At 40.6% G+C, this 21,528-nt stretch overlaps 1 protein-coding gene across 1 annotated transcript in view; it reads right to left on the bottom strand.

The window, feature by feature from the left end:
• Positions 1 to 21,528, bottom strand: part of MGMT (O-6-methylguanine-DNA methyltransferase) — a gene marked incomplete at its 3' end in the record, with an annotated part of 197,224 nt that overhangs the window by 14,246 nt on the left and 161,450 nt on the right. The window contains exon 2 of the mRNA XM_018557917.1: positions 2,014 to 2,174. Within this exon, the coding sequence (XP_018413419.1) occupies positions 2,014 to 2,174 (161 nt within the window). The remainder of the gene's footprint in view (positions 1 to 2,013; positions 2,175 to 21,528) is intronic.

The following is a 21,528-nucleotide window of genomic DNA, read 5'->3' as shown; positions in this document are numbered from 1 at the left end:
CTCCTCTTCTCTCTGGCACTCCGGGTTGTTGGTGGGCCCTTGGCATCCTCACTCACAATGCAGGACTGCTGATCCTGCACTGTACAGGATGACATCAAAGTGCCTGCGACTGATGGAGTGACTGAGAGAAATGGTTTTGAGACTGCTCACATGGAGACTAAAGCCTGCCGGAGCGAGGGGCAGGTAAAACATGCAATAAACGCTTGACAGAGGTCATCACCCTCCCCTAATCTATCCAAAACTAAATTCAATGTTTAGGCTGGAGATGTGCTTTAATGAGAAATCATACACACTATACCCATTGTACTTGTGAGGAACTATCTGGCATAGCAACAGTTTCTCAGGCTTCTGATTGACTTTGGAGGATCATATTCAGTTCACCCAACATGCCATCTCTCCACGGCAGCTCATTACATGATGTTGACAATACTGATAAAGCAGTAAATGAGAACCACAGCTTTAAGGCCTCATTCATGAGGCATTTATTTCCGGAGGTGGACTCTCATCAGGAATCACAGGTCATTCTGGATACTTGTAGCCGCTCAGCCTCAGCAAAGCAAAGACAGGCTAACAGCGGCCTCAGCTGTCCGCCTGTGTTCAGATGTAACTGTGCATTGAGCAGTTATGTCCGGTTAGAGACAGATGACCACCCCTGGACCAAGCCGCTGTCAGCCTGCCTTTGCTTTGTACCTGTGATTTCTGCCGCAGGAATCTGCTGCTGGAAATAAAGGCCTTGTGTGAAAAAGTGTGTGAAATCTGACATACAAGGAAATGAAACAACACATTACAGGCTATAGAAACGTTTCTTCTTTATAGAGTAGCAGGAAGATTCACCTCTGACATGTTTTGCACTGTAAATAACTTTTTTTGAAGAATTTAAATCTTAAAAGGAGAACTATGGGGTCAGTGTTTTTCCCCATAGTTCTCTTAAGGGTCACGGGAGGACAAAAACTAGCATCCTCCCGTGACCCAAAGCCCAGTATATCGCGAGCTACAGCTCGCGTTATACTGAGACCACCACAGCCGGGACGGATCCCGACATTACTGTCGAGATCCACTCAGCTGCGTGAGTGACAGCTGGCTCTCCCTATCTAGAGGCAGAGCCAGCTGTAACCCGCCCCCTCCCCCGTCCGTCCCTCCACTCTGTGCTGGAGGATCAGAGCGGGGAGGGGGGAAATCCATGCGGGGAGTGGTAAATGACAGTCAACGCTCTCTGCAGGGAGACTATCGAGAAGTTAGCGGGCGACAGTATTTGTTCGCTCACTTCCCGATCTATTGAGCCGACATGTGACAGTTTCATTGTCACACATAGGCTCGAACTATGAGACTGAGTGATTTTCACTCACCTCATAGTTCTCCTTTAAAGGTTTCTGGGTTTTACGAGGCAGATTTACTAAAAGTAGTTGAACATCTTCACTTAAACCGAGTGAATATTCACTTCATTTATCCAATCATACTTTCATTCTGAGCACCCAATCAGGTATAGATAAAAAGTAAACAGCAACTTGCTTTCCACATGACTGGATAACTGAAATGAATATGCACACAAAAACTTGAGTGAAGATTCTCAACTCCTTTAGGAAATCATCCTCTTTGCAGCATTGTCTACCGCAGAAATAGTTATGAATGACACAGCATTTCACAGTGCCTGACAGATTGATCTGAAGACAAAAACTTAATGCAGAAGAACAGAACCAGAGACTTTAATTCATTCAATCGTATCTATTTGTTTTCAAACTTTTTTTGCCAGCTGAAGTCAAAAGTTGAACTGCGTTGTTTCAGCACTTCAAGCCAAGAATTATTACAACTCATGCCAAAACCAATACAAGTCCTTGGAGGAGAGGGAGATTACCGAAACCCCTTGTAACTACATCACACTGAGCACTGGCCTGCAGTAGATGTTTAAGACTGACCAGGCTAGTGCTGCCAGAATGGAATGTTAAGCAAGCATTACTTTATCAAGACAAAACAATGACAACCGTTTTAAAGATCAGCATGTAGAGTTACTTTTACCTTTGTTGAAGAGTGGATGGTGGAATGGCGGGACAGGGAGCTGCTCTGTCAGCCAGGGCTCGCAGAAGTAGGCTTGCAGCCAGGTCGTGCACTGTTCCAGTGGTGCAATCATTTCCGGAGGGCCCTCGCATACCTTGAACGATGCAGAGGCGTCCTTAGCCCTGAGAACAACAGAACATTAATGTGTTTTCCTTCCAACCATGTTGCTTTCCTGCAATAAATTAGCAAGTAAAATAAGCCAATATCAATGAGAAACATGCGTCCTCTTTTCAGAAACACTTGCATTCATAAGGTTATTTGCAATGAAAGGAAGTTATTAGCCAGAGATTTAAGGCATAGCGGTTACTAATGTTTTTACATTTCTTTACTCCAATTTGAAGTTAACGGGACAATAAAAAAAAAAAAATCCCCCATACGCATATGAGATCTTAGCATCCACAAACACAACAATTATAGGGATGATGTGATGTATTGCTATTGGTATTTAGGGCCCAAACAACATAATATTAAAGTTATAACGGTTTTTAAGCTATTACAAATGCTGATTAAATCACTTACAATGGATGCTGCTTCTTGATATTTAAAAGCTTTATCGTACTGTAGAATCAGCTGGTGCCCCTGAGCACTGGTCCTGATAGCCTGTTTAATAGTGGTTCTTTTCCCTTGCTGCACCCTTTAGAGCCACCCTTGTGTGTGCTAGTAAGTGGTGTGCGTCACTCCAAACAAAAAGGCACAGCGAGGCAATCCACTCCCCTGCTCCCCACTCCCAGCTAGTAAATGGACAGCTGCTGGAGACTGCTCTGTCCCAAGCTGAGAGTTGGAGTCAGAGGTTTGGAAACATAAGAGTTTGAGCAAAAATGTAAAGAAATACTTTGCTGGGCAATGTATATTTGATTGATCTGGATTCATTATTGAAAAAAGTTTGAGCATTTAACGCTACTTTAACCATTTGGGTGTGTTGCATGTTGAGTCGTGTTGACGTGCATTCCATTAAGGCAGCCTATTCATTTTTATTAGGCTGCCAACGCATGAGCCCTGATAAAAAATTTTTTACATGGATCATTACCATGCATCACACTTCAATGCATGTGCATCTGAGCTGCATTGTTTCAGTGTGTTGGGGTGCCATACAAAATCAATAACACCATAATGTACCAACTCACGTAACAAGCAATGCAATTACTTCAACACACGGCATTGCAAAAATGTGCTTTGGCCCTTAATAGTGATAATTACTAAAGAGGCTGAAGATTAGCTCAACAGCCAACCAGAGAAGGTGCAAAAGAGGCAGCTGAAAAACATGCCACAATCCCCAATCTTTACAGGACACCTTCATAGCCATCTTCCAAGTTCCTTCCAAGGTTAACCCCTCACTGCTCTGAATGATTAAAGATAAACTCACTAGATTAAAAAATGCAAAAGGTTAGGAGACCACTTATACATCTTGAGTGCCAGCATTTCAGTGCAGGACTTTTTATTTTCCTTTAGATAATGATGTATTTTACAATTCAAATTCACATTTGGTGGAATAGTGCAATATTTTGCAGAATGATTTGGAATTTTATTATGATTCAACTTTGTGTTCCAGTAAAGTTTTAAGCTGCACTCTAAATTGAAAATTAGGTACTGAAATGCAAAATGAGAGCCCAGTCTACCTAGTCAGGTCCCAGCTTTTTGACCAGGCAATCTCAACAGTATGCCCACTACAGACTTCTTGCCACCTTCCATTCCACCAATCACATCAGTCAAATAAGATTGGTGAAACAGGAAGCAAAGAGAGGAAGACTCAGCACAAGATTCTGGAATTACACTCTTAGTGAAACTGTGAGGTCTTCAATCAAATCCAATATCTATAGGTTTACCTGCAGGTAAATCAGGTGAACGTTACCAGTTTATCTCAACTTCAGTGTTTGCTAGACAACAGTATCATTATTTACTGCTGTCACCTGGAATTAATCTTTACTTTGTTACTCATAGTAGCCAATTAAATCCAGTGCTCAGACTATGGCAAGAAACAAATAATTCTTGTAGACACTTCTAATGTATGAGAGCCAATAAAACCCAGTTACTAATAGGAATGTACACTAACTGGATTTCCACCGGTGTATTTTGCTAATCAACAGTCTTTATGCTGAAGGATATTTTCCCTGTCCCTGTGTGACTTAATTTGGTATTTTGAATTTCCTGTCTGTGTTTGTATAGACAGAAGTGCGAGCTCCGCAGAGGATCCAGTTTTGGCCATGCTGCCACAAGGAAAGGGAACATCCAGCATGATTAACATATTTAATTGGCTGCTTCTTCAGAGACTTGCATCCCAAAATGTTTCTGCTGCAACAGACTGGCAAATACAGTTGGCCTTTTAAAAGATACACTGGGCATTAACAAAACTGGCCTCCTATGACCTCGGAGTGACTCTCACAAAATAGATGATGAAAAGTAATACACAGAAATGATCTTATCGTGGTGTATTTTACAGAAAGTAGAGAACATGTTCTAATTCCCCTGCTTCAGGGGAATTAAAACAAATAATCATGTGAATTCTGCAGCAAGAAATACCCTTTTAAAGCACAAGAAAAAACTACACTTGCAGAGGGGCCCCTAGCACTACAAGGGCTAAATGCTCATTAAGCCTAGGGTTAGAGAGATAAGAAGTAATACTTACCTTAATCCTTGCTCTGGCAGGCTCCTTTCATCCATGCAACCAGTTCTGCAAAGCCTGCTCTCCAAGGTGCTACCAGCCACAGTTGCACCCCTGTCTCCTGCACATACAGTGCAGGGCTATTAGTCCTGCATTGTATGTTATGTCGCCACGGGAACGCCCAAAGTGGCCTAAGTCTGCCAGAACTAGGTTTAAGGTGTGCATTAAATCCTTGCATTGCAGGGAATGGGAAGCAGGACATTGCTGCAGCCGGACACTACAAGAGGTTTTTTTCTCCTGGGCTTTAAAGGGCCAGACTATATATTTTTGGTTACAGTATACATTTCCAAACACTTTTACAGTGCCACTGGTCAGAATTGCAGCATTATGTTACATGATTCTTTGTTATGTACCCTGGCTCTCATGTTTAAGAATAAGTTGAAGTTTCAAAGAGCTTAAAGTGGTTGGTAGTCAAACCAGGGTACACCCTGACTTGGATTTTCAGTGGCTTAGATTCAGGGCCATTTGGAAGATAAGTATACGGAAAAAAAATCAGGATTAAGATAATGGCCACATTCACTTTATCTTATGAAGGTTTTTAATGCAAAACTTATTGCCTGAGTGAAATAAACTTTTACTGCAGTGTCCATGTTTTTCCACATAGAAAGGCATTGATGTGTAAGACATTTCTGGAAGTAGCAACATAATAAAGTGACATGTACAGAAAAAAATGAAATGCCACCAGTGCCTTCTCAATAAAAATTAAAGATACTGCACTCCGAAGCAAGCATCCAACACTCCTGAATATTAAATATTAGCTGTTGAGACACTACTGGCATCCATTCAATGGAACACAAATTAGCAGCCAAACTAACCACAGGAAACATACACCTTTAGGCAGGAATCTAGGCTTGCATTTTTGCTTAATGCACTATTTCATGATGGGAAAACAAAATTGATTTCTCGCAAAACAATTAGTTGCAATGTACCTCAAAGAGTGTAGCGCATGTCTGGCATTCTTTCAATGACAACAGTTGTGCTCCTTTACGGTTCCAAGGCTTTGGTTCAGCTTTGCTGATTTCAGCTCATGCTTAAAATTAAAGCATACCTGGCTCCTATATACAGCAAAGGCAGTTGATTTCACAGAAGTTACAATCTGTACACATAAGACCACTTTCACACGGGCATTCTGATCAGGCCCACCTGTAAGTTTTTCAGGTGAACCTGATTGGACGTTCACTGCTAGTCTGTGGGCTGCCGGATCTAAACCAAAACATGTGTCCGTTTACATCTGGTTACCCCCGACTCCCGCCAGGTCTGGAAAAACAAACAGATCAGAGTTCCATTTCGACAGGCCAGACTCTGCCAGATTGGAGGTAATCTGATGTAAATGGACACATCCGATTGCACCTGATTCCCCATAGACCAACAAGGGTCCGGTAATTAGTTTTTTCCTCCATTACAAAAAAAAAGGACAAAACTGGATGGACGTGGATGTCACAATGGTGCATAGATCCCCCGCGGATCGTAACTGAAGGTCCCTGTCTGAAGGAGACCTTAGAGTGAATCCTATCAATTGATGACAAACTAGGGGCCTCACTGAAGCATGGTGTTTGGAGTAGGAGCATCTCTGATAAAGTGATGTCATTACTCACAAACATGGGACTTTGCATAGGACTCTTGTGTTTGCAAAGGCCATGAACAACCTTGGGTCATAGTAAGGGTCATCTGTCATCTTTCTAAAACACCAATTATCAGGGTTGTAGGCACCATAATTTTAGGATTTAGGATCCTCCACCTTCCTTCTTGCAGGAGAGATATGTGGAGCCCATTTTCACACTTTGCATAGAAGTTAGGTGATGTTTACTTAGGCTGCCGAATGTAATATTTTTTTTTTTGATTGCTTGCATTCAGAACTTCCGGCAGAACAAAGCATTGGCATCCAGTCAGATCATGGCTACATACCACAGTACTATTTTACAGCATTTCATACAATCATACAGATTTACTGCTGTATACAAGATACTATCATGATTATAAAGATATTTCTAAATTGTTTCCTTAGAATAAAAGCAGTGTTCGAGTTACCTGCCCACCCCCATACAGAAGAAATGTTTTAACCACTGTACAGGGCTCATTTACAATAGCAATAAAATGGCTGTGGAGGTTTAAGAAGAAAATAGACATTTATAGATGAAGCAGAAAACCCTATTTAAGCAGCGGTATTTATAATCTGATGAGAAGGAGGTACGGTAAAGAACAGCACACTGCCAACAAAACATTATATGTCATGAGCAGACTCAATATGGCACAATCACAAAGGATCTAGGCCACGGCACATAACTTTGTAATGCAGAACATGGCTTACAACAAAATTCTATTACCCACTAAATATGAATTTCCATGCTTTAATATGTTGGCATAAGTATACTCATTGGCTCCATAACATCAACACCGCCCAGGGAGAAATGCTGCTGACTGGATGTCACAATAAGTCACATTTATTGCTATAGTTTTATGACCACTGAATATGCCCATAATAACGTCGTACAATGGGTATGTTTTTCTTGGTGAAGTCAAGTTGTGCTTATACATGTTAAAACTTGAAAAAGGAAACAAATAAAATGGTGTTTGATGTATCACACCTGTTACCACATTAAACTGTCCACCAGAATCTGTAAAATTTATATGCAGCTAGTCATTGCTTACATCATTTTCCTGAAGTCTAAAAGTAAATATTTGCTATATTATACAGGTGACCTTTAGAAATGTTAATTGTGATTAAGAAGCACTCTGAAAATTTACCTTTTGTCCTTCCTCCTGAAAGATAGCAGTGTATGTTCTAATATGTGAGGGTGCCTAGGCACTCCTGTGCTAGAACCTCATAATTAGACATGTGCGATTTGTTTCGTCCGAACCTAAATTCGGATGAAATTTTGGAAATTCGTTGATTCGGAGCATCCGAATTTCCAAAATGTACCATGTCCAAATTCATCCGAAAGCATCCGAATCCGAAATTCCGGATTCAGTACGAATTTTGTCCTAATGGAAACTAAATTAGAAATTTATGATAATGACTACAAAAAGAGGATTTCATAGCATGTGAAGATAAAAACAAAACATTACTTCATGTTCCTGTGCATGCACCGTCAACGTTTAAACGGATAAAACAAATTAAGAAAAGGATTTGAATGTCCCTTTAATAGTGAAGAATAGAGCACAGCAACCAGAAATGTCAATTGTGCCAATTCTGCTGCGTACGTGCGTACGAGCATTCGTCCGTTCATGCAAAAACCCCAAATTTCGGAAATTCGTCCGAATTCCGAATCCGATCCGAAATACGAATCTGAATCCCATACAGGATCCGATTTTGGAAATCCGAAATAAACGAAATCCGAAATGAAACAATTTTTTTGCGGCTGCACAAGTCTACTCAAAATTGTATATCTGCAGTGTGAATCTAAGGCACTGCTGCCAATGATGGTCAGTCTTGAGAGGTTAAGTGATATTTTGTCACTTTTCTCCTTGCTGGAGGCTCTGACACGAGGAAGCAAAGCCTTCTATCTAAGAAGATGGTTGCCTCCAGAAAGAGAATGCAGTGCAGAATAAGGTATTGTTAATCAGCAATAGCAGAAAGATCTGCTCCAGGAAAATCACAGGCAAAACTGATGATTAGTACTATACACCATTCCTGCCTTTTTTTTGGAAACAGCTTCTAGAGTTCAGTTCGACAGTAAGAGTCCTCCTGGTTCTGGAATTACTTCATTAGATATCTCTAACCCTGTCTCTGCTAGAATGTTTAAAAGAGATCTATGGGTTAACCTTTTTATCCCATAGTAGGGTCATCTCTTTAGGGTCACGGGAGGACATATACGAACATCCTCCTGTTACCCAAAGCTCAGTTTATAGCCGTCTATAGCTTGCTATATACTGAGAGCGCCGCAGCCGGGACGGATCCCGACAATACTGTCGAGATCCACCCAGCTGGGTGATTGACAGTGGGCTCTGCCCATCTTGAGGCAGAGCCAGCTGTGTGGAGGATCAGAGAGGGGGGATCTCTGCAGGGAGATGATCGGGAAGTGAGCGATTGACGGTATGTGTTTGCTCACTTCCCCATCTATGTGTGACAGTTTCAATGTCACACGTCGGCTCTAGCTAGGAGGATGAGTGTAAAATCACTCACCTCATAGTTCTCCTTTAAGCTCAGTACAAGTAGTCATTTTTAACTGTTATCTTTTAATTAATAAAGCACAAATGCAAAGTATGTCAAGCCCAACACCAGGATTTGTCCCATTAATTTCCCAAACCAAAATTTCAGATGCCTTCTAAGCAGTCAGCTGTCAAGTGTTTTTTGTTCCCCACTCCTTATTCAGCGTCAGTGGTGAGAGGTCCTCAATTCTAAAGAACAGCGCTCACACTTTATAGAAATGCATAACAAAGCAAAAACAAGGCAGCTGTTGGATGGACTATGGCCTCAAGTATTTAAGCCACTTCGCTGGCATTGCAGCAAGGCAAATATCATTTTTAAAAGGAGAGGTCAGCAATGGCAGTTTCCAATTTTTCCTCATGACAGGTTACCTCTAAACCAACCAGCATAAGTCTTGTACATATATTTTACTTTGCTTCATCCTTATACAGCTCATGCCAGAGTTCCCACAGAAGCATGGCATCATATTATTCTCCTTTAAGGCTGGGTACACACCTGAGCGTATTTTTTCTGCTCGTTTTTTAGCACGTTTTTCCGTTCAGTGAAACAAGCGTTTCACTGGCGGTATGATTTTTTTTTTCCCCTTATTTTCTCTATTTAAAAAAAAAAAAATTCACTTTCAAACTTCCTGCCGGCTCCACCCCCCTGCGACGTGGCCATTCGCAAGGGACGGAACCCGGAAGTCGGCAGCCGCTGGAGGACACAGCGGGGATCGCGGACAAGGTAAGACCTGTACGCTGTATTCACGAGTGTGGCTTGGGGATACCGCTTTGTTTACCCCGATCCACACTCGGGAATACCAATGGAAACACGTGGAAAAACGCCCCAAAGAAGCTTCTGTACTTCTTTGGGCGTTGGGCGTTTTTCAGTGCGTTCCTACGCGCTGTAAAACGCCCAGGTGGGAACCACGCCCATAGGCAATTATTGGTTTTCACATGTTGAGCGTTTTACAGCGCGTAGGAACGCGCTTTAAGGCGCCCATGTGTGAACCAGGCCTAAGAAGCTAGTAGTCACATTTGCTCATTATAATTAGCACTGGATAGCACTGGCATTTTGTATGCATTGTTTTCCAGCTTGCCCACAGGAAAGTACAAAACATGGCACCTTCTACAGTTATTTATCACTGCACACTTGTAATGTAGATATGTTTTGTGCATTCCAACTGTGAATGTGTGTTTTACGGCACATTTAAAGAACGCTGAGCCGTGCCTCAACACAAACAGAGTGTTTCTTCTGATGAATAACCTATTTGACTGCAGTGATGATGGTATTACATGGAGATGTCAGGGCAGTCTAGTATGTCATAGCTCTAGTACTATGTGCACCTGAAATTGATTTAATAAAATGTTCACACTGCCTGCCCCAAGAATTTTTTCTGCAGCTGTTTAATTAAGGGAGAAGACTGTTTATCCATCTCCTGTCGAGAAAAATATGTGTTCCTTTTCTCAGTGGCAAAATACTAATGGAAATTTAATTCAGCCTGTGACTTTTTAGGCGCAGTCATGAAACATAACTTTTTACTGAATACTCTTCCTTCTTTAACATAATCTTTGATGATTTTAAAGTGAATCTGTACTTTTCCTATTCGGGGCAAATGGGCTGATTTAGCATCTCACGCTCTCCCTGCAAATAATACATTCCCTGCGTTTCCCCATCTTCCCGTGTGTCCACCAAATTGAAATACCCGATACTGCCAGATATAGGAGGGTATGTAACTCTCTACTCTTTCTCCCAAAGTGCAGTGCTGAGTGCCTGCCCTAATAGCCAACCACCAGCTCCCAGCACCCTCACCTAGAGGGCAGGAAAGGATCCATAGTCCTATGTAAGCTTTGATCTGATCTTTTACAGGTTTTTATTTTAAGGCAGAGGAACAAGGTAGTAGAGTTTCACCCCAGTTCATGTATGTAGTAAATTTAAAGTAAACTTTTGCCTTTTCGTGGACAAACCGTAAGCAAAAACTTTTTTTGATTACTATAAAGATCTTAAATGCTCTATGGCTTACCTTTTCCATCCTTCCTGCACCCACTCAGTGGAGCAAGAGGTGGATGACATACAATAGCACTGAAATAGCAGAACCTCCACTTACACAATACTATTTCCCACCTACAAACTATTCCTTAAGGATCAGAAGAAACATGACAGGAAGCAAATTTTATGAATAAGAGGTTCTCCAGACTCAAATCATCCAAAAAACATCAACACCTACCTGAAAAAAAAATGGTGGAGCTCTCCGACTCTGGTCTTTTGGAACTATAGGCAGTGGACAAGGCTTATAAGGCTGTAGGCCCTTGACCAGAAGCTAATACAATTCCCTCAGGATGTCTCAGAGGATACAATTTAATCCTCTGAGACATTTCGCAGAGGATTAAACAAAGGAGACTCCCATAACTGCTTGTGTAATATGCTAAACCTTTCTTACTACCCAGTAAGATACAAATGCTTAATGACAAATTTCCATTGATTCTCTGGAATGTCTCCCCTTCCATCTTATCATGATAAAAGACAGCGAACCTCTCAATCTTCAACCCTGACAATGGTCCAAACTTTCTCCCTAACAAAGCTGCAGATCTAGGCCAATCACCAATAGTCTCTACTGTAAAAGTCATCCCCAGCTCCAAACGTTGTAATAATTAACTCAGAAGAAAGTTTAACATTCTGTGGTCTGGCAGAATTACATCTTTTAAGATAAACTCTTTGCCCCAACGGCTTTCTACCGCTCCCAGTCCCACCTTAATAAGATGGACAAAGTTTGGAGCTGGGGATGACTTTTACAGTAGAGACTGTTGGTGATTGGCCTAGATCTGCAGCTTTATTAGGGAGAAGGTTTGGCCCATTGTCAGGGTTGAAGATATAGAGGTTCACTGTCTTATCATGATAAGATGAAAGGGGAACCTTCAGGTATAAGGGATCCTGTTGTCCTAAAGGGTAAAAGTTACAGGCTTCAGTGTATAACATTCCAGAGAATCAATGGAAATTCACATACTTTTACATTCACATAGTATATATAGTATACATAGGTCTCAGGGGGGTTTCTCATTCTCCAATTTATTTTTGTCCCCAGTCCATATCTAAGGTTTAGTATGATCTCCATCATATACCTATACACTTCCCTACTCTACTCCATGATAATTATCCTGGATATTCTGAAGTTTAGCAAGAAGGGTTTTAAACACAGGGCCCTTACAAAACTAGGCAGAAACCTGAGCATGGGCCCATGCTTGCAAACCATTTGGGTTTCTGTACGGTGTCTTAGGCCTCATTCACACGGGGCGTACACGTCTGTGCGGCATACACAGCCAATCCCGGGAGGGACAGGTGCTGCATGTGATTGCATGCAGCAGCCTGTTCTTCCCTATGGGAGCACATAGCCATATGCTGTCATACACACACCCGTACTGCACATCTGTGTGGGTGTCCGCACTGGAACGCAGACAGGATGCATGCATGTCAACATTTTACACCTCCAGAGTTCTTATTTCCCTCATGTAACTGGCTTACTGCTTTCCCCAAACAAGACTATAATATAGTTGGAGTTAAGGTTGATCAGGGCACCATATCCCTCCCTTATAATCTATATAGACATTACATTTTAAATCTATTTATTGTGTACAAAATCTAGACCACATATAAGCCAAAAACTAGCAGTCGGTCACCCATTGAGATATCCACTCTACTGTTTAGCAAAAGAACACCTCTGCTTGCCACATATCATATGTATACCAATATGTACGATTCTTATATGCTATTTATTTCCCAGTTTGTAAATAATATTGCTAATCTGCACATGCTGTTGTCTAATTTAAATCTGTTGTGCACATGCTAGATTTTGTATCACCTGTTAACCGTCTGTTCAAGCACTATAGTGTTCCAATGTGTTCACCATGAACAAACATTTAATAAATTATACAAAACCACTTGTTCATCTTAACACCAATGCACTTTTTGTTTATACCACACTATAGTGTATTAATTGTTACCATAGGTAAGTCTTGGCTGTTTAATATTCAGTAATGCATCAGATGTGGCAATAAACATCCAGGTGAAGTTGAAGAACTTCTCCAGGAAACGGCGAAAGTCTCTATCTAGTGGTGAAGAATCTAGTGGTAACAGACACAGCACATGGATTCTGTACAACGGATATGTCCGAAAGCAACACTTATATTGCTTCTCCTCCCCAACATGACAACCAGAATGGTTTCATTGCATATCCGCAAAAGCAAGAGGATATTGAGAGGGTGGTAAGATTTGAAAATATGCAAACAGAACATTCAGGGACTGAAACAGTAGAAGAGAAGTGCACCTAAAAACACAGTACTGACATTTAAGCATCTATACGTGAGGAACCTGTACTTACATTTTTTAAACAAGTTCTTTCTGCAAGTCTCTGACATCACCCCCTGTGTTGGTGCTCAGTAAATTCATTAATACCATGTGCAAGAGTCCTAAAAAAAATGCAACGATCCTGTAGATCACATTTAATTTCTGACCATCACCAAGAAAAATTTAGACTATCGCTAATCAAGATTAAAATTCACCTACTAGCCATTTAAAAAATAAATACATTCGATATTTTCTTAATGTGCCCGTGTAACAAAATGCTACTCTCAGCTAATTCGACCCACTTCCTCACCTTTCCACCCCGACCAGAGTGTGGGAAAATTATTGAGGTTGAATAAACGATGTATGAAAACGGTGGAAAGTTTTTAATGTGTTGGCCAAGACCTTGAACTCTGAGATATCCTTTAAAAAAATGTATTCCCCAAAGTATCTTAAGACAGTAAAGGAAAGAAAAAAAATCAATGCGACAGTGGAACGCCTCTGACATATTTCAGATGAGTTACAACATTGAGAGAGCCATCAATTTATTTCAGATAACTTTTTGAGCTTTACCCTGCTCTCCCTTTATGCCACAAGGTTAACAGATGTAATGAAGACGCATCTATTTAGTCCATCAGGACAGTTAATTTAATCACCCGCCAACTTATCGTCTGTGTTCCCCAACTATCAACGCTATGGTTCTTCAACACATCTCAATTCATTGCTTAGGCAAATACAAGGCAACTTCTGTTGACAAACATTAGGCTGATCTTCGAAAACATAAAAATTTACATCTCCATCTCCTTGCCCTGGAATGCATCGGCATCAATTTACCATGTTTTATTAATAACATTTTGAAACAGCATATTACAGTCAACAATGTGGAAATTATAGAAGTCACTTTTTATCAACACCTTAACATATCATTAAAACAGCCGTCGCGGCATGATAGATTGAGAGAGAGAGAGAGAGGAGAGGGAAAAAAAAAGACTCAAACTGCAGATAAATTATCCACTCCCCAGTGGTTCCAAAACAATTACAGGATGCAGAGCAATCTAGTTAAATTTTATTCAAAAGCTTACTGCACTTGTGTTTTCTCTTATTTTTCTATCAATGAAACCCTTGAGGTTTATACACAATTCATTATGTATGAGGCCCAACTTACATTGCTTGACTGTTGATTAATAGGAAGTTTGCTGTGTGTACATTTGCGACATTAGATGCATACAATATGCCATCTTATTTTTCCACCCAAGCTAATTATTAACAAAAATTACTACTTGAGACTAGCATTTATTAAAGATAGGCATCCTGTATCTGCTGGGCCCCAGTAGGCTGGTCAGAATGAAGATCTTTTAAATGGAGTGACAACTTTCCAGAAAGGCAGGTATTAACACTGCAAATGCAGAAAATAAAGCGGAACAGGAACCATGTTGCTTGTCGTGTTCCGCTGCAATGAACAAAGAGGACTTAATTAGTTTAGGAAAAAAGGCATATTTTCCACAGCTAAACTTTTAGTGCTGTCTTTTTTCTAGAGAAGAAGCCAAGGGATGCAATGCTACTGTTGGCACGGTTAAAAAGCCAACATAAAAAAAAATGGTTAGTTATTTTTTTGTCCACCCTAAAGTGTCAGAACCTTTTTCTTTTTTTTTTAGCCTCAGAGATTATTGTGTTATTTCAGTATCTGAAAACATTTGGCTTAGCAGTCTATCCTAACATATGCATTGCTTTTTTTAACATATTTTTGTATTTTCTAGGTTCAAATTTGAAAGAAAGAGGGTAACAAAAAAACATAATTTTCTTAAGCATATGTAGGGAAAACCTATTGTCATCAGCAGAGGGTTAAAGCCTCTACTAGGTATTTTGCCATCGGTCCTTGTGTCATTGAGATTTCTCTTTCACTTCTTGTCCTGTAAATGCAACAGGAAATGAGAGAAAATCTGTACAAAGCAAGCAGGATTCCAATCTTAGATAAATGTTGTCACCTAAACATTTATTCTTGTGAATAATTCATCCTCCTCTTTTTTTCTGGTGACATCTTTAACATTTTCATTTTACCCTTTACATTCAGTCCTGGTGACAATGGTCACCCTGACAAATAGAGAGGGTGAATCTCCCGAATGGACAATAAAACCTGAAGGTCCAACTCTTGTCCGCTCTATCCAAAAACGAAGGAAAAAGTTTTGCATTAGAAACACTTTCATCTTTTTCTTAAATAGTTTGCACAGCAATATTTGTCCTAAAAAGTATTCAATAAATTCTTCTAACTTACATAAATGTGATTGATATTTACATATCATACCAGAAAGATAAGGTTAGGTTCACACTAGGGTGATCCGCGACCACGCAACATTCGTGCACGAAACCACACGGATGGCCAAGCAGTCATGGAATCGCACACCTCAGCCGATCGCTCTGGCGGTGCCATTTTCTAATGGCACCCCAGTCACGCCAGGCAGATCACACAGTTTCCCACCATGATACTGCTTGTGCGATCGTAGTTGAAAAAGCTGCACATTGTGTGTCGCAAAAAAAAGGTACATGTACCTTTTTTTTAGCAATTGCCACGCGGATATAAACCCATTGAAATCCCCGGAAGATCCCCAATATGTGAACCTAGCCTAAAGCTCAGAGTCAAAGGTCACCTTTTAATTTAGGTGAGCTTTTTCCCCACTTTCGATATCAGTTTGAGAACATTTTAAAGTTAACACTAAGGTAGGGTCAAGATCAGATTCATACTGGATGAACATTGGCCAAGAGTGGAATTCATGTTTTAGGCCCTGTTAACAACAGAGCGGTTCGGTTGCACTGAACTGCCGACATGAATGATCCCATACATTCCTATCGGGACCGCTCATGCAATCGCACAACTCAGTGCGATCCTAACCACCTGCCGCCCAAAATGCTCCCTAAGCTATATATAGCCATATAGATTGCAATGGAAACGTGCTGATCAGCGCGTTTTTAATTGCGTTCAGCACTTTGTCCAAAACTGCCCTTGCGGAAACCGCGCTGAACCGCTTCCGCCCTGGTGTGCATGGGGCCTAAGTGCAGATATTATCCAGAACATATTGGATGATCTTCCTGGAGATTAAAATGGAACTTAATTTTTATTATTTACACTTCTTTATCAGTGATGATGCCATGGTTTCTACACTTTAATCCCAATGTGGACACAATATATAGAGAGTTCTGTAGCAGGACTGTAAGCCCAGGAGCTGATCAGTTGAGTTTGTAGACTTAGTACTGGACCATAGATGTCAAGAGTAGCATTAACTATCACCAGGACACACCTGCAGCAACTGAGAGTTGTTTTCTAACAGCGCTGGCACACGCAAATATAATTCCGGTACGGTTTGAAAATAGTGCTCGAAGCTCAAACAGTTAAGGCGTTTATTGTGATATTTAAAGTGAAACGACATATCACCTTCACTGCATTGCACAAATAATTTCCAGAGTAGCCCATAGGGGGGCTGAAGGGATTCTTTTCTTGAGCCAACTGCTTTTCAAGCAAGTTAACAATGAATATTTGTAAAAAGTAAATCCTCTCGCACAGACATCTTTTTTAATATCTTCTGGGTCCCCGGGTGTAAACACTGGTCAAGTATTTAAATATTAACAGATACATATAGGGTCACACATACAATAATGTATGGTATACGCTTGTAGATCCTTGAAGGACTCCAGGAAAGCAGTTAAATACACAGTTAAAATACATATATGCAAATTATTTTACCTGTCAAAATATTTGTACTTCTGTTCAGCCAGTCTTATTGTGTAGCCTGACTGTGTAGCCTGGCAGGTAACACTTCTATTTCCTGGTTAAGCTCTACCACTTCACCTGCCTGTTGACTGAACTATAAATCAGCAATATGAAGATACTTATTAACTGAACAATAAAGTGGAGATGTGATATCGACGTTCACAAATCTGAACCATGAAATAAGGGTGTCAGATACTTGGCTATGCAGTGAGACAGATGTGTCTATCACAAGACTATATGAACATTTGCATTATCTACATAGAGAAGTGTACACTGCTCAGTACATATGCAGCCTCTACTTCCTATTGACCCCCTTATCTCATTGCAAGTTCACTAAACAGGGTTAGCCTGACTTAAAAAAAACACAAAAAAACAGTCTCTCTGCAGGCTTTAAGGGAATAAAGTCCTCACAATGCTAACGTGAACCAGGGACCATGTCATTTTTAGCTTCCGGTGAGGGAGCTTAAAGCAGGTTATTTATTTTGTGGCAAAAATTATTCTGTGCCTAATGACTCAAGTAAAGTGTAAATTTTAGTTATAAAAAACAAATTAAGTTGAGTTTACAGTTTTGAGGCGCTGTGTAACAAACAATTGACATTTTCTTTTAAAATACATTTTTCACCCTTTGTTACATTTCTGGGCTGCTGATCTCCTGCGGCCTCTATTTAGCCACTTCCTGTCTACATGCACTCAACCAAATCCTGCATAGCACTTTTCAAAAACTGTGCCTGCATAAATTGCCTTGACATGACCGCGTAAACATCGGAATTTCGTGGATCAGAGGGACAACACAGGAGCACAACTGTAGAAAGAGACATGAGCGTTGTCACCCTATAACAGGAAGTGCTTGAATAAGGACCTAAAAGTGATTTTTTAAAAATTCTTCTAAAGCTTCTGTAAAGCCTTGCCTTATGTGCTGCCTCCGGATGTATATTTCTTTCTTCCTTATGATTCTGCTCAACTCATCAGCACTAGTGCCGCTGTACAGTTTCTGGGTGGCTCCTTCCCTTAAGCTGGCCATACACCTATAGATTATCTGCAGATTTTCTATCGTCAGATGGAAAAAGTGCAACAGATTCCTCCATCTATGCTAAACTGTGTGGACGGAGGAATCTCCCACTGGGCCAAGCTTCAGTATCTTGCTAGTCGGCCCCGCTGGCTCTCAAAACACATGAACTATGCCTACATCCAATCAGATTGTTCAGGTATTTTGACAGCCAGCGGGGCCGACTAGCAAGATACTGAAGCTTGGCCCAGTGGGAGATTCCTCCGTCCACACAGTTTAGCATAGATGGAGGAATCTGTTGCACTTTTTCCATCTGACCATAGAAAATCTGCAGATAATCTATAGGTGTATGGCAAGCTTCAGTATCTCATGGAGACACCGTTGTGTGCACGCTCCTGGCATGCACGCACTAGTACAGAGAGCAAAGTACAGCGTGACAAGCTACTTCTATCCATCCCCCTCTTCTGTCCTCAGTTTACATGTTTCCTTACCCTCACTGTGTCCTCAGCCTGCATCCATCCCTACCTGGAAATTTACAGGGGGCAGCGTTTAGGAAGCCGGAGTCGGGAAGCAGTGAACACATCCAAAAAGGAAGTGTTGGGCACACATTTTAATTAAACAATGTACTGGGGAATGTTCCCCCGACTGTTATAACTTTTTAGCATGAGTTCACGAGCATCAATTAGAACCATTTTAATGGCAGGATCACCAGGTTTTATTTTGCCGAAAGCTGCAGATTTAAAAATACTTTAAATCCCATTTACTTGTTAAGCCATGCATGAGATTACAGTGAGTGAGTTTACATCTGCTTTCATGCAGAAGGAAAAAAATGGAAGACAGAAAAGAAAGTTTTGTTGCCTTCGCAGTTCTGCGTTTGCTTGGTTGGCAGCCTGCACAACATGACATTTTGCAGTAATAATGGGCAGACGAGTTTTCATTTTTAATAACATGAGGTGAGAACGTGTACACAGCTGTCAACATCCTCAGCAAGGGAACCTGACAGTACCGCACATCGTCTAAAGTGGACAAACCTTGGACAGCCAGTTGACAAAAGAAATGCGATATTTTCTGGCTGGTTACCCGTCATGTCCAATATAATTTAGTGTGGATGTTTAGATATTTACTACCGATGTAGCGTAATTGTAGTTCTCAGTGCTGACATCCACCACCTATTTTGCATAGGATCATCATGCATAATTTAAGATTATACTACACAGTGTCAGCAATATACCTTGTTGAAAGGAGAAATAAGAAAACATGGGGGGAAAAAAACAAAACGGAAAAACAAAAAAGACCATTTGGATGTGGTATCTAATAAAGCCAGATTCAAATTTCATGTATAAATTTAACATTACCAGTGTGGTATATATCGCAGAAGAAAAGAAGCCGGATAAATCAAAGTTATGCGCGTCAGTTAAAGCAAATCATGTCTTTTTACCCTGCTAGAGATTTGTTTTCAAACTCAATTCATTTTTCAGGAGAGAATACACTTGTATTTTGATTCAATTTCATTTCCGGCAATGCTATTCGCTTCTGTGCGTTATTGATTTCCACGCCTTTTGTGATTTACATAGCGCCTGTCTGCGACCGAACAGAATCTGACGACAGCCAAGATGTTTCCTTTTCATAATAAATTAGACGGAAGTAGACAAAACTAAAATAAGAGGAAAAAGCAAAATGTCACTGTCGGTGTGCATGAAGGCAGGCAAGTCCGCGGAATGTGCACAGTAGTGTTTTTAAATGTGCCAAGACAGCACTCATTCACGCTTGGCTCTCAAATCTTCTACACATCGATACTGAGAGGTACACAGGCAGAAAAACATACCGCCCAAATTTGAGCAGGAAAAGGGGGACACATTTTAGAACAAAGTATGCAACGTACATACGTCTAACACCCCTCCCTCCCCCCAGTTACACCAACTATGAAGAACTAAGAAGATAGTCTAAGACGACAAGGTAAGGTCTGGTATGGTGGCAACCCAGTGTTTTTTTATGGGGTTGCCCTTGAAATCAGTATATATTGATGAAAAAGAATGTCAAGTGCATGGAATAAGTGCATTTACAAATATTTTATTGTGGCTGTGTCTGCCAATGTCTGTACACTACCAGATCTAGGATGCATGCTCCTGGCTGTATATGATGCCAAAGCCAATTTTTGGCCATGCAAGATTCACAGCCTGCATAGTGATCTGTTCACTAAGCTACCTGCATGGTCCTCTTCCATAGAGCTAATTGTTTACCTCTTTCTCCGTTTGGTGTAAAGAGACATGTTGCCCATTCCACGCTATAGAAGAGAAATGTGCTGTAGTAGCCAGATCATTGCGGTTGTAAACAGGGACAGACCAAGGCAACACAAGCAACAGAATTCTGCATGAGTGGTCTAGGAATTGAATTGTAGAAAAAGAGAGGCAGGGGTTTACTCAACTGAAAGTTAAGTGTTCTTTATCCATAATACTAATAGAGTTCTCACTAAATGCCATGACCTACTGCCCATCACAGTTCTTTGCAGTAAGTTAATAAATAGCCCCGTGTGTTTACATTACGTGATAATTTTGATATGCATTGATGCTGGATCCTGCAGAGAATATTAGTGCCCAAAACATACACAAAACAGCGGCACAGCACACGCAAAGTCTATGAGCACTGAGAAACACCATCTGCTCTTGGTGGGGGTCTGTCTGGTATAGAAGATAAAACAAGAAAACACTCTGAATTGACTATTGTGCTGCAAACAGCACAATAAAAGCATAGTAGTCATAGCCATCTATAGCAATAGTGAAGACCACTTAAAATGCCATCAAATATTAATCATTTAGCTGCTGGGCAAATTGGTGCATTTGTTGTGAATGTGATGCTCTCATGCTAAGATAGTAAAAAAAAAAAACACTGGTCCTTAAGTGATAGGCAGGATTTCCTTTAGCATTTCTATAGGATGCTACCAATTTCAGACAGTAGGCTAATAGGAGTATTATAGTAGGCTAATACTCCAATATTGAACTACAAGATCTGTATTTGTTTATACAAATTTGTTAAAAGTGTACAGACATTCTTACTAAATATTCTTTGTAATTCATTTTTAATTTCAATTAAAATCCAAGCCATTACCAAATAAGAAGGACCATAACCTGCCCACTCCTGCCTGACAGCTCAAGGCAATACTCAGAACACTGGGCTGTTAAAGGCACTGCACGTGCACTGTTGGATGAGTCAGAAGACACTGAGCAGGGTGCCACCACATGACCTAGGATGGCAGATGTCTCCCCGCCTGTCATTCCTAGGGAAACATCTGCATAGCTAAGGCTACCTTATTTTGTATTTCCACTTTTGCAGTCAGATTGGGATTACACCTATTTTGTGTTACATGTTCCCATTCACATAGTAAAACTTGTAAAAAAAGATTGCTTACATATTAATTTCTCTTTCCTGAAAGAAAAGATTTGATCTAAACCGAGTTTTCTTCTGTAATGCAAGGGGATGAGGAGTTAAACTTTCATCTAATGAACATGGTCTCCAAATGACACTCCAAAGGCCTGCTACTTAGACGCATCCAAAAGATAAGACACATTATATATTATATATATATA

Source organism: Nanorana parkeri, unplaced genomic scaffold, assembly GCF_000935625.1.
Source record: "Nanorana parkeri isolate BGI_ZX_2015 unplaced genomic scaffold, ASM93562v1 scaffold2, whole genome shotgun sequence".
Classification (NCBI taxonomy): domain Eukaryota; kingdom Metazoa; phylum Chordata; class Amphibia; order Anura; family Dicroglossidae; genus Nanorana; species Nanorana parkeri.
Note: the sequence above shows the minus strand (reverse complement) of the source record. Positions and strands in the feature narration are given on the sequence as shown.